This window comes from Talpa occidentalis, unplaced genomic scaffold (genome assembly GCF_014898055.3).
Source record: "Talpa occidentalis isolate TD23 unplaced genomic scaffold, MPIMG_talOcc4v2.1 talOcc4.8, whole genome shotgun sequence".
Lineage (NCBI taxonomy): Eukaryota > Metazoa > Chordata > Mammalia > Eulipotyphla > Talpidae > Talpa > Talpa occidentalis.
In genome coordinates, this window is record NW_023605194.1 from 85605416 (window position 1) to 85619526 (window position 14111).

General features: G+C 34.9%; 1 protein-coding gene across 5 annotated transcripts in view; it reads left to right on the forward strand.

Moving 5' to 3' along the window:
- Window positions 1-13034, forward strand: part of BRINP3 (BMP/retinoic acid inducible neural specific 3) — a 332718-nt gene extending 319684 nt beyond the window's left edge. For all 5 annotated transcript variants that reach the window (XM_054690754.1, XM_054690755.1, XM_054690756.1 and 2 more), the window contains exon 8: window positions 11030-13034. In XM_054690754.1, the coding sequence (XP_054546729.1) occupies window positions 11030-12146 (1117 nt within the window). In that variant the 3' untranslated portion in view covers window positions 12147-13034. The remainder of the gene's footprint in view (window positions 1-11029) is intronic.
- Window positions 13035-14111: the final 1077 nt, after the last annotated feature.

The following is a 14111-nucleotide window of genomic DNA, read 5'->3' on the forward strand; positions in this document are numbered from 1 at the left end:
AAGGATAGAAATCTTAGGAGATTATAAGCACCTTAGTCATGTTGGGCTGCTAGAACATAAATAACATAGAAGAGGTGACTCAAACATAAAACCTTTTTTTTTATACGTCAGGAGGTTAGAAGACTAAGAAGATGATGCTAGGAACCTTGTCTCATGAGAACTAGCTTCCTGGCTTATAGATGATTGTCTTCTTGCTGTGTCCTCACATGGTCAAAAGAGGATGAGAAAACTCTCAAGGGTCCCTTCTAAAAATAATGACACTAATTCTATTCACAAGGGCACCACCCTTACAAACTATAATAATTATCTCCTAAAGGTCTTAGCTCCTAATACTGTCACATCGGGGATTAGGATTTCAACAAATGAATTTTGAGTGGATACAAACATAACCACCATGTGTTCAAAGGAATCTTTGCATTTTGTGGTGAGAGTACAGCATCTGTATTCATATTGTAGAATAAACATCATTTCTACTCTACGCACATTGGCGCAGTCACTTGAAGGGCATAGTAATTTACATAATACTGATGTCTTAGGAGTTAAAACTGTAGTTCTTTGCTGGTTTTCAGATTTTCTTATGCATGCAGTACTTAAAAGCAAAACGTTACCATTTTTCTTGCCATTTATCATAAAGATAATGTTTTTGATTGTGCCAAGCACTGTACTTTGCATGTGTTTTTCTTTCCTTCTCGTGAAGGTAGAACAAGGTAAGCAAATAAAATAAATTAAATACTGAATCAAGAGTAAGTACAGAGAATTCTGGAAGCATATGATCACTTCCTGTGGGTTCCTGTGAGGCTTTTTAAATGTGATTTCCTACTTAAGTTCTGAAGGATGAGGGGATTTGAATCATTCAGAGGGTGGGGATTTGGGAGAGATTTCAGAAATTCCCCTGAGAGAGCTGTAATATATTTAATTTGAGACACTAACATTTTCTCTCAAACTAGAGTATTGTAGGGACTTCTTTAAAAAATGACCCAAGAATACATCCCAGGTGTCTTCGGACAGTGGTATAGAGGATACTTAGGGCGTGGTGAGAGAATAGGCTGGAGATAGTAAGTAGAGCACTCTACTTACTAAAGCACTTCATAAAGAATCCAAGTGCCATCCCTGCATTTGGTTGTTTGCTGAGACAGTGTAGCCACAGAATTGTTAAGTGTGTGTGTGTGTATGTGTGTGTATGTACCACTTCTTGGGCACTTAAGTTGTTTCCGTAAACTTGGCTGTTATAAATAGTGCTGCAACACATTTTTGCTCTCATTGGGTAGATACCCAGGACTGGAATTGCTTGGTTGCATGGTAGCTCTTCTTTTTAATATTTTGAGAAACCTGCATACTGCTTTCTATTGGAGTTGGACTAGCTACATTCCCAACAATAGTGTACAAAGATTCTGATTTCTCCACATTCTTTCCAAGACTTCTTGTTTCTGACCATTTTTACAGGTGTGATATTGTATCTTAATTTGGTTTGATTGTCATTTCCCTGATGATAAGTTATTATGAGTATTTTGCTCCTGTGCTTGTTGGTCATCTGTATGTCTTCTTTGAGGAATTGTGTATTTAGCTATTTTTCCCATTTTTATTGTTTTTTTTTTAATTTGCATGAGTTCTTTTTAGATCTTAGATAGTAGCCCTTTTCAGATATATGATGTGGAAATATATTTCTTTAAATTCACTCTTAGCCTCTGTAATTTGCTGCCTTTCTTTTTTTAAAAATCATAAATGCATTTCACACAATTTTATTGCCAAGAATATTTTGGAATTTGTGGTCATGAGTTTTTGATTATATTAATTCTCATATTTTTCCATAAACACTAGCTCATAATTTTGCTTTTATTTTGTATTTTTTGGAGGGGTTGTGTTTACTTTATTGAAGTGAATACCTTAAATATAAATAGTATCACTTTTAGATATATTAAAATTTATTGAACTATTTAAATGTTACAATTTTAGTTTATATTCAAGTTTAAAGTTCTATAGGAACATTTTATGATTTTCTCTAAAGTGATGACAAGTTGATCATGAAGAAAATTAATGAAAACAGGTATGAAAGTAAGATATTTTTAAAAAATCTTACTGGCTATTAAGAAAATCATATGAAATTATTAAAAAACTAATTAAAAAACTAATAACCAAGGGCATTTCAATTTTGTCTAATATATACTTAAATTTCTGCCTTGTTAGTGATCTGCTCATTCATGTCAAATTTATACCTAGCTTGAAATATTAGGCTCAAAGGTAAACAGATTTATGAAGAATTAAATGAAGTGTTCCCTTCATTAAGTAGTTTATTAAGTAAAATTCTAAAACGTATTATTTAGATTTTCAAATTTGGATCCATGATACACAGATTTTAAGATCATTAAAAGTCTCGAAGTTGTCATGAGTGAATTTAAGCATAAACAGTGTTAACTCATTTAGATATGTTATAATAATAAAATGGTGAAGTAAACAGATACAGCTTTTGCCTCACAGCATGCACGGTGTAATGAGTGATACAGATGATTTGGTAATGACTCAGTATAATGAATGTTATGGTAGGTGAAGGAAGGATGTTATAAAAGCACATAGGAGAGGCCTGATTTACCCATAATGCAAAATAATTGCATTTATGTTAATATTCTTCAATGATACTAACCACTTAATAGCCTAAATTTGCACACAGCAAATACTTTCTAAGCTTTTAAACTTAATATTCAATGTGATTTAGTAGGCAAAAGATTTCAATTTTCTGTAATCTTTAGAGAAAAATTTAATATGTTCTCTAGTTGGAAAAATAGTTCTTTTCAGTGTTTTGTGTATCTCTTGAATATTTTTTCCTTTTCAAATTTTATGTCATAAGTGAAAGGAAGACATACCTATTGATTTTTTATTGAACTGTGCAATCAAATGCAACACAGATGTGGACAAATTTCAGTAAGCATCTACTTTTTTTCCACCACTCAATCATATGAATTACAAATTATTTGGACAGCATTTTATGTTTTTTAAGATTTTATTTTTGTATTAAACTGGGGTGCAGTCCTGAGGTGCAGGGTGTGAGAAGATTCACCAGAGACAGAGAAGGGAGCAGAAAAGGCAGATCTACTGAAATACACTGCTGAGGAGAGCAGCAGGTGAGACAGGAGAGGTCTGCTGCACCATATGGGTAGTCCCCTGGCTGGGCATGGAACTGAGGATTTAGTGGTGATAGTGCTGACATTTAACCCCTAGGCCACCAGGGAGGCCCTGGACAGCATTTTAGTTTGATATAATTCTACTTATAATTATTGCTTTTGTACTTATGATTCTGGTATCCCATCCAAAAAAATCACTGGGGATAATAAAGAGCAGGGATAGGCCTTAAGTTCTGCCACTTCATAACTATATAAACATCTATAACCTTTAGTTATTTAAACTTTTCACAACTCATATACTTATTCATAAATTGGGGTAGTAAGTATGCTTACTCCTGGGAGGAGTGAGAATTATAATGATTAAATAATGCCTGTGAAACACTGAATGCATGACAAAATCACTAGCTAATATCTGTAAAATATAACCTGTGTCTTTAAGTGCTTCAGCCACTTTTCACTTCCTTTTGAAGGTAAAATTATAGTAAATACTTGAATTTAGGGGACCTCCCTGGTGGCCGAAGGGTTAAGTCTTCACACTATCACCTCAATGGCATAAGTTTGATCCCTGGCCCCTGGCCGGGGAGCTGACCCGCATGGCACAGCAGACCTCTCCTGTCTCGCCTGCTGCTCCCTTCAGCAGTGTACAGTATTGTAGTTCAGTAGATCCACCTGTTCTGTTCCCCACTCTGTCTCTGTTGAATCCTCTCACTACATCCCTCTCCACACACCTCAGGCCTACACCCCAGTTTTCTAAACAACAAAAAAAAAGCTATGGATTTAAAAAATATACTTGAACTTAAGTATATAAATTAAAGAGTGTGTGTGTGTGTGCGTGCGCGCGTGTGTGTGTGCAGGTCTACAGAGTGCATCTAAATGCATATATATATATATATATATATACACACACACACACACACACACACACACACACATTTCCTTTAGTAAGGGAACTACTTTTTCTCAGGGTGTCAAACCATTTCCAAGACTACGACTCTTGTGTGTTTGTAACATTACTATGAGCTGTAGGCCACATTGTCAAAGCTGACATTGGCCAGATCAGCAGAGCCAAAGAGGGTGAATGAAAAGTCACAGACAAGTGACATTTGATACTATCTATTACTGAGTAAATAAATAATAAGCTTTTGATTATTTGGGTAGCTAATTCCAAAATTCATATTTAGTTTGAAGCATCAGGGGCCTGAGGAAGAACAAATCTGTAAGGCCTGAAATGAAATGCCTTATTCAAAATGATAAACACTTAATATAAAAATATACAGAAATTATATTGTGTATGTTTTATAATTTGGATCCACATTGTAGATATGTGGAGAGGAATACAATATTTGAAGGCTGGAATAAGGGACCTTTGATAAAAGATTATTAGTGCCCAGAGAGGATTTAAATGTGAGAGAAATGATTGTTTTGGTACTAACTTATGCTGTAATGCCTCCGTGCACATATTTTTGCATTAGAATATATGTTCTGAATTTGTGCAATATTGCTTTTTTAGAATTTGAGCATTTCAAAATTACTACAAAGAGATCATACATGAACTTTTAAGGACAGTCTTAATGTTATCAAAAACTCTGTCTATTTTGTTATAGATGAAATGCTGAAAAGGGACACATTGTAATAGGCTTGTAATGCTATGAATTGTTGAGGATAAAATTTTCCATTTCCTGGAGGAAAAGAAGCATTTCTGATAAACGGCATAAGGAAAAGTTCTTTATAAAGATACTAATAAAAACTGTGATAATAAGAATAAATATTTACATTTATTTCCCTTTTAATCTGTGCACATACACCCTGGTAAGTGCTTGTCCTGCAACTGTGCTTTAATATTTACAACAGTTAACATTTTATTCCCGTTTTACACATGAAGAAAGTGAAACAGGATTTGAAATTGAGAATTTGACTCCCAAAAAAATACCTGAAATTACACAATATGCTGTCCCTCCAGAACTTGATACCTTAATTGAAAGTCATTTTATTGTTGATGTTTTCCCATATAGTGATAAATGGCTATTTTTCCTAATGTCTTCTATGAAGTACTTTTATTCATTATCCCAACACACATTTAGCAAAAATAATGCTGAGATTTACTTAAGTTTGACTTTTTGTAATATTTAACAGATATGTAACTGAGGCAGTCATTAAAACTATAAACCTCAGTATTTTTCAAATTTTAAAATACGGTTAACCTTTAGAAACTATTCTGAAGAGTTAAAAATAATGAACACCAAGTGACAGGTCCATGGCATGAGAGATATTCACTAAGTAGTTAATTAATATCTCAGTAACAGAGTAAAATTCATTTTCTAAAGGCTGCTTTAATGTTTGATTTATTCTTCTCTGTGTGTGTACACCAAACATTTCTAGTTCAGGGTTTGGAAATCTTAGTACATCATCATCAGAAAGGGCCAAATGCCTGTTAATTCAAAGCCATCTGTTGCTACCCTTTCTCTACAGAAATTTTAATTTTCTCTACCTTTTTCTGGACCTATTCTTTCATACTAATGGTTTTCTGGTATTAATGAAAACCTATAACTATTTTGGTTGTTAATTTACATACAAAGGAAATATACAACATCATGTGCATACCAGTCCTCTGAGACTGTACATTTAAAATGTATATTTTTTAAAGATTTATTTATTTATACATACAAGAGCTGGGGTGTAGCTCAGAGGTAGAGGAGGTGAGAGGATTCAGCAGAGACAGAGTGGGAAGCAGAACAAGCAGACTGACTGAAATACACTGCTGAGAGGAGCAGTGGGCTAGACAGGACAGGTCTGCAGCACCGTGTGGGTTACTTCCCTGGCCAGGGATTGAGCTCGTGCTGCAGTGACTGCAGGATAACTCTGTAGTGCTGAGACTTAACCCCTTGCGCCACCAGGGAGGTCCCTAAAATGTATATTTAAAACTAATTAAAATGAGATTCCTGGGCCCTGCATCTAGAAATTCTTATAGTCTGTCTGAGGTGGAACCTGGGAATTTGTTTCAACAATCACATTTAACAGCATTCAAAACAGGAAGAATAAAGTAATATTTTAGTTGATTTTATTAATAACAACATTTTAGAGGTGAGCATTTCATTCATATTGTTCTGTTATGAGCAGGTACAAATAGCTCGTTATGTGAGACTGTGATGCTGGGCTTTATATGTTGCATCACTGCATGATGGCATCAGCAAATGAACACAGGATCAACACATTAAGGATCCAAAAGCTATACACATATTCCCCTGTGTTGAAGAATCAAGCTTTGAACATATATATATATATATATATATATATATATATATATATATACACACACACACACACGTACACACACAAAAATAGACACATATACACACACATATATGTGTGTATATATGTATATATATGTGTATATGTATATATGTATATATATATATACACACACACACATATATATTTAATTCCAAAGTTCCTGTTCAAGGTTAAAGAATGTGGCAAAGGGTTATGGTATTGATAGACTTGAGTTTTTCCCATTATGAAATTAATGCAGTATGTACACATGTAAATTCTCTAAAATGAACACCTGAAAATTACACAAAATGTTATAATGCAAATTGAGTGAGAGAGAGACTAAGTTAGGTCACAGGGAATAAAGTAGTCATACCCCCTAGTGCTCTTTTCATGCAAATAGAATGCTCCTGTGGAGAAAATCAAATCTTAAATACATGGAGAATGTTAGAAATTGAACAGAGATTATGGGATTAAACATTCATTTAAACTTTTTCAATTGGTATAACACCTGATTTCTCAAACATAAGCATGCTACCACATTTTTGGCTAATGATATCTTTTTCAAAAAAAGTTAACTCTGAATGATAGTTTCCTTTTTGTAATTTCTGTCTCCTAAAAATGTATTTTTAGAAATTCCTTTCAAAACAAAGTTCTGTTTCTGGTCGGTAAGGATTTCCTACTTGAATTATGTCAGATTGTGGCAATTATCACTAGTCAATAGCTGTTTAAAATACTCTTATCCTAGTTTTTTCTTTTGTTCTTCCATAAGTCAAGTTCTTTGGCTTGGATCGTCTTTCTCTCTCCCTCCTTCCTTACCCTTTCTCTCCTTTCTACTTCCATTCGTGATCCCTTTATTTGTTATTATTGATGTGTTCCTAAGTAGATGAAAGGAGCAAAGCCCCATGTCGGACATGCTGGTAGTTCATCTTTTAACATGGCCTCCTACCCATGCCTCAAGTACACCCCCAGATTTTTAAAAATCTGGTATCGTTTTGTACCAATATCTAGGTTAAAAAAGGGAAACTGTTTAAAACATTGACAGAAACTCAATTGTATGGGGGAATATAAAAATAAAATTTAAGATTAAAAAAAAAAAAAAAAAAAAAACAAAAAGGAATAAAAGGCCACTTAGGTAATATGGAGCCAGACTTTAAAAGGAAGTTCACTTTAATTCTCTTGAATCTGCTGCTCATAAAGGCAAAAGGCAATTTGCATCAGCAACTGTAAAAATCTAGTGTCCAGTCTTGGACTGATGGAACTAGACTGTGTTTAAAACAATCTGGAAATTTTCAGAGTTACTAGTTTGTTTCCATGCATTTTTGATAAACATTTATTTTTCCTCACAGAAAAAAAAAAAAATTTAAAGACATGCATTTTCAATAAATGGTTTCAGTTTTACAATAAAAAAACAGTAAAATTTTACTTTGCTAGAGGACAAAAAAAGAGACTCACTCCTTTGGGTATGTGAAAAGTTCATTATATAATCATGCAATTTGTTTTGTTCTCCATTTTGACTGTTGATTTCATAAGAAGTAATGAAAAGATTGATTTATTGAATTTCCTTTTCTTAGGAACATCCACTGCCTCCTTGTGAAATAAAATACAATGGTCAAAAGAAAGGGAGTAAGAGAAATAATGCCACAAGGTAGCAAGGAAGCAAATCCACTTGCTAATTCTATCCCAGGCTAGTGAAGCTCTGACAATGTCAAGTTATTAATATTTTTCTCTAACAAGTTGAAGCCCAAGATGCTGGAACACTTGCTTTTAGTGATGCATCTGTGGGGACATGAAGGGATGGGAAAAAATTGAAAGCTGGAAACACCATGGATTTTCTAAAGTGTCCAGATGATTCTGTCCTGTCCTAGTTTTGTGAGCTCTCCCAATAGCCTTATGTCTATTTCCTTTTTTATTAGTCTTTTGATATGAAAACATGATTAGAGCTTATAGTCAGAAATGAATGGGGCTCAGGGAAGTTATTATGCTGTGATTTCAGGGAAGAAAAAGTAATTTCCAATCCAGATATAATATATTTTATATTCTTTATATTAAATAGACATAAACAGAACTAGAGAGAGGGGAAGGAGAAAGGAGACAAGATGTAGGAAGAAAGAACAAAAGAAGGAAAGAAGAAAGGGAGAGAAGGGAGGAAGAGAAAGGGTAAATAATTAATTGACTGATAAATAACCCATGGAATAAATATTTTAATAACTGAAGATAATGAATCAGTAATATTAATTTATACTAAGATTGAACACAAATAATAAATTGTAGTATTTCATAAACTGTAAAAGGATGTTCTTTGCACATTTATTCTATAGTGAGAACACAAGGAAGCAGAGACACAGGAGCAGCGATGCTCATATATGGATGTGATGTGAAAGCCTCATGTCTGTGCTGTGTCGCAACCCTGGGGCACACTCTGGGAAGTTTTCAGACGAGTTATTTTATATGTGTGTGTGCATGCGTGCATGTGCACGTATATATACATATACATATGTGTGTGTGTGTGTATCTCAATGTGGCATAGAATTATAGCAGTGTATAAGGTTCAGAGTTATAGGATCACACCCTTGTGTGTATGTTCCCACACTAAGCCCGCCATCAAGACACCCAGAGCCCCCCCAGCATAGTCCATTGGGCACCCTCCCTCCTTTGAGCTGAGAATTTTTTTTAAAAGTATCTAAAAAGTATCTTAAAAGAAAGTAAGAAATGACTTTAATAGGTTTCCATTTCCAATCAGTGTCTTTCCATGTGAGAAACAATTCAGAGAAAAATGTTTTATGTTTTGGTCCAGTTTGGATTTTCCTTTTCTTCTGGGTCCATAGAAAGCAGTTCCTTTTAGGGAAGCTGGGACAGAAAGGCTTTGTATGTGTGTGTTTAATTGTGAAAATGTTGAACTGTGGGTTGTGTGACTCTACTTCCTGCAACTTGGGAGCCAGATCTTCTCCTCTGTATTAAATGTGCAATTTAGGACTTCAAATATCACTTTACCTCATCCATGCATCTGATTCAATACTCAGTAAACAGTAAAGGGCTGTGATTTCCTGGCTTTCCATGAGGCACTAGATAGAAGCTATTCATACAGCAGATAGTGCTCTGGCCAGGTGGGCATTATATTTAATGGGAGACATAGCATATAAATAAGTAAGTACACAATAATATAAAATTGTAAGTGGAAAAGGCACTATGAAGAAAAATAAATTGATTATGAGAGACAAAAATGTAGTTATCTAATATATTTGAAAAGAGGGAAAAGTCTGATTAAAAAAAAAGTGTTGCAGTGAAAGAGCAGAATGGACAGGAACCAAAAATGAATATGTAATATAAATAGCTCAAACACTGTTGTATCTTAATAAATCATTTTATCGATTATTTACATAGACCAATCCCTGTATTTTACCAGTTTCATACATATACAAATTCTTTAAATGGCATCAGTGTGATAAGTCTGAAGAATTGAGTATAATACATTTATTCTGCAGGAACTCTGAAAGACTGAAAAATGAACACTGGAAAGGCATACAAATCTCAAAATACATATCATTCTTGAGTGTCTGCTATGACATCCACTATGCCATATAGTCTAAACACATGAACACACTCTGAACGTAACTTACTTCTTACAAAAAGTCAATATGGAAGTTATCACTATCCCCATCTTTCATATTAGAGCACTGTGGGTTCTAGAAATTAATCAGTATTTCCAGATCATGCAGCTAGTATAAAAAAGCAGCATGATAAAAACAAGGAATTATGTGATTACAAGGCCATGCACTTTTCCTTCACTATTTTACTGAAGATTTTAGACATGCTAAAATACTTTGAATAATATGGGAATACAGGAAAAGTAAGATCTGAAATTGACATCATGATTAGCTTAATTTCTGGGTATAAATAAGAAAAAATGTTGATGATTCAAATCAAACACATTAAACTAACATACTTAACCCTTATTAAAAGAACTTGCAAATTGGTTTTAATGAGATATTGTCAACAATTTTCTTGAGCAGCCCAGAAGAGTAAAATCAAGCATGTTTTTAATAATATTTTCCCTCTCAGTGGGTACTTCTTTCAATGTTGATAAAACCTTAGGACTTAAATATATTGATTGACAGTTTGAAGTTGCTTATTTCTCTCTTTTTTTTCCCCAGGCTTCTTACAACATTAGTGTTCTGTAAATCTAAGAGTAAGTGATTGAACTATCATCACTTATTTATTTAATTCTACTCTACATAGTTGATGATAAACCATTTTACTTCCCCTTGTTGGACATTATTTGAGAACAATAACAAAATTTTATTCACAGTTAGTTTCAAAATACACTAATGAAAGGACATGAAATCTCTTCAGAAGGTATGCCATGCAGTATTACAGTTCAAATTAAGTGTATCTATTTGTATCTGATCTTTTCCAGGGATGAATGAAAGTCATCTAACTAGAGAACACAATTATACATAATATGGGAGCAAATACAGTTACATCTTGTTCAATTATAAATCAATGGTATGGATTTCTTATTTAAAAACTCACCACAGATGACCTGAAGCAAAGATTCAATAGGGAAGCTTCCAGAGTTCAGGTACTTGGTTGCAGTACACCAAAATTGCCCAGACTTATACCAATTTGTCTTATCTTATTTGTAGAACTTCAACCTACTGGCTCACGCGCATCCAGTCTTTTCTCTACTGCAACGAGAATGGCCTCCTGGGCAGCTTTTCGGAAGAAACGCACTCGTGCACGTGTCCCAACGACCAGCTGGTCTGCACCGCCTTCCTGCCCTGCACGGTGGGTGACGCCTCTGCCTGTCTCACCTGTGCGCCCGACAACCGCACCCGCTGTGGCACCTGCAACACAGGCTACATGCTGAGCCAGGGGCTCTGCAAGCCCGAGGTGGCTGAGTCCACCGACCACTACATCGGCTTCGAGACCGACCTGCAAGACCTGGAGATGAAGTACCTGCTGCAGAAAACGGACCGACGAATAGAAGTCCATGCCATCTTCATTAGCAATGACATGAGACTCAATAGCTGGTTCGACCCCTCCTGGCGCAAGCGGATGCTCCTCACCTTGAAGAGTAACAAGTACAAGTCAAGCCTGGTCCACATGATCTTGGGTCTTTCCTTACAGATTTGCTTAACTAAAAACAGCACCTTGGAGCCGGTGCTGGCGGTCTACGTCAACCCCTTTGGAGGCAGCCACTCTGAGAGCTGGTTTATGCCTGTGAGTGAAAACAGCTTCCCTGACTGGGAGCGGACTAAGCTGGACCTCCCCCTGCAGTGCTACAACTGGACGCTGACCCTCGGAAACAAATGGAAAACGTTCTTTGAGACGGTGCACATCTACCTGAGGAGTCGCATCAAGTCCAACAGCCCCAATGGCAATGAGAGCATTTACTATGAACCTCTGGAGTTTATTGACCCTTCCCGGAACCTGGGTTATATGAAGATCAATAACATTCAAGTGTTTGGCTACAGCATGCATTTTGACCCTGAAGCCATTCGGGACTTGATTTTGCAGCTGGACTACCCCTATACTCAGGGATCCCAGGACTCAGCACTTTTGCAACTACTGGAGATCAGAGACCGTGTAAATAAACTCTCCCCTCCCGGTCAGCGTCGTTTAGATCTTTTCTCTTGCTTGCTTCGTCATAGACTCAAGCTGTCTACTAGTGAGGTGGTGAGGATCCTATCTGCTCTGCAGGCGTTCAATGCCAAATTGCCAAACACGGTGGATTATGACACAACCAAATTATGTAGTTAACCATAAATGTCAAGCACAACCCAAAATCTTGAAGGCGTTTTTACAGTGCTTTTGTGGAACAGTTTATGTTTGGAAGAGTACATTTAAATTGTCTTTTCAATATCTGTCTTATATCAGTCAATAACTTTGGATGGCAATTTACACACATGAACTTGCTGACAATGAATATATTATACTACAGTTTTGGTTTATGAATGAAATAAATACTGACACCAGTCTAGAAGACATTCTACTTTTTACAATAAATTTCATTTGTAATTTTATATGTTCCGTGGCAATGCTTTTGTGCATTACATCCTCTAGAGGGAACATAAAAAGATACCAATAAAATTTTGTAGCTGAACAGTTATTAAAAAGAAGTGCTGTGGGATTCCTTTTTTCCATGAAATGAGTTCTATTTTGATATAGCTTGTTAGAACCTGGGGAAAATTCACCAAGATATTTTTAATGGAAGCATTTGAAGGTCCCCTTCAATAGCCTTTAGGGGAAAGTCAAATAGGTAGAAGGCTTAATATTCACTTAGTATTTCTATGGTTAACTGCATAATGGAAGTGGGATGTTTATTACCTGTATTTATAAACCATTCCTGGAGACCCCATCATTATCAAAGTAGTCAGATAAATGATTTCCAACCAAATATCAGAATATTTTGACAAACACACAAAAGTCAGTGTGATTATATCATGGAGAAAGTAAACCCTTAATTTCCTGAGCATTATGCTTTGTCATTCTCTTTCTACATTCTAATAACCAATAATCAGCATACTCTGCACAATCATTTTCATTTCAAGTACTGAAGACCTAGTTATTCTGGCAATTTACCAATGTCAAAAAATAACATTTCTGAAATGCACAAATTGTAATGGATTTATAAAAATAAATGATCAAATAATGAATTCAAATGTAAATAGAACTTTTTTTTCCCCTGAGAAGCTACTATTACTACAATATATATTAAAGAGCAAGCTCATTCAATATAAAATTAATTTTAGTCCACTTTTGGCTTGAAAAATACCCATGGTATAATATTCAATACAAAATTAGTGTATTTTCTAAGAATTTAAATTGTATTCTTGTTCAGCTATATGGATGTAGCTATAAGTTGCGCTTACAATATTTATCACTTAGTTCTTACACAGAATGTTTCATAAACAAATTCTTTTATTTTGATTCTTTATAGAAGTGCCATCATAAGAATATATAACATTCATGAGTCCATCTTCACACCTGAAGTGTGAACTGAATATATACAGCACTCCACTTACACCACTAAAAATCTAGTTACCATCCACCATAATCCAACAGATCACCTCTTCCCATTCCTCTTATACCTATTCTTTCTCCAACAATAACCACCATATTGTTGTCTACGTCAAAGGGTTTGCTTTTGTTTTGTTTGTACATTTTCTTTGCTTCTTTATACTCCTCATAGGCGTACAATCATCATATGTATCTCTCTTTTTGATTTATTTAGCTTAGCTTAATCAATTCAAGCCCATCCATGTGACTGCAAATGACAACATTTCATCTTTTTTTTTTGTTTCTGAGTAGTATTTCATTGTGCATGTAAACAAATGCACTGTCCAGACTAGGTTTCTGTTGAGGTTATGTAGATAGAGGATTTTGGACTATTTTCAGTAGCAAAGCATTTCGAGTATAAGCCGATAGTTCAGGAAACAAATACTGATTTAATCTCCCATATGCATAGAGCAATGATCTTTTCTGGTTATGTGTGTAGCTAAATTTCTTTCTCTAATCACCAGATTTTATTTTATTATATTATTTACAGGTAATTTATAGAATTTATGTGCAATTATTAAACACCATCTATCTGGTATCATAGTAATTACTCTCCAATTCTGATAACACATCTAGATTATGTATTATTTCCTTTTTTTTAGTGAAAAACAAAACAGAGGTTCAGAGCTCTTGTCAAATTATCTAAAATGACACATCAAGAAGTAG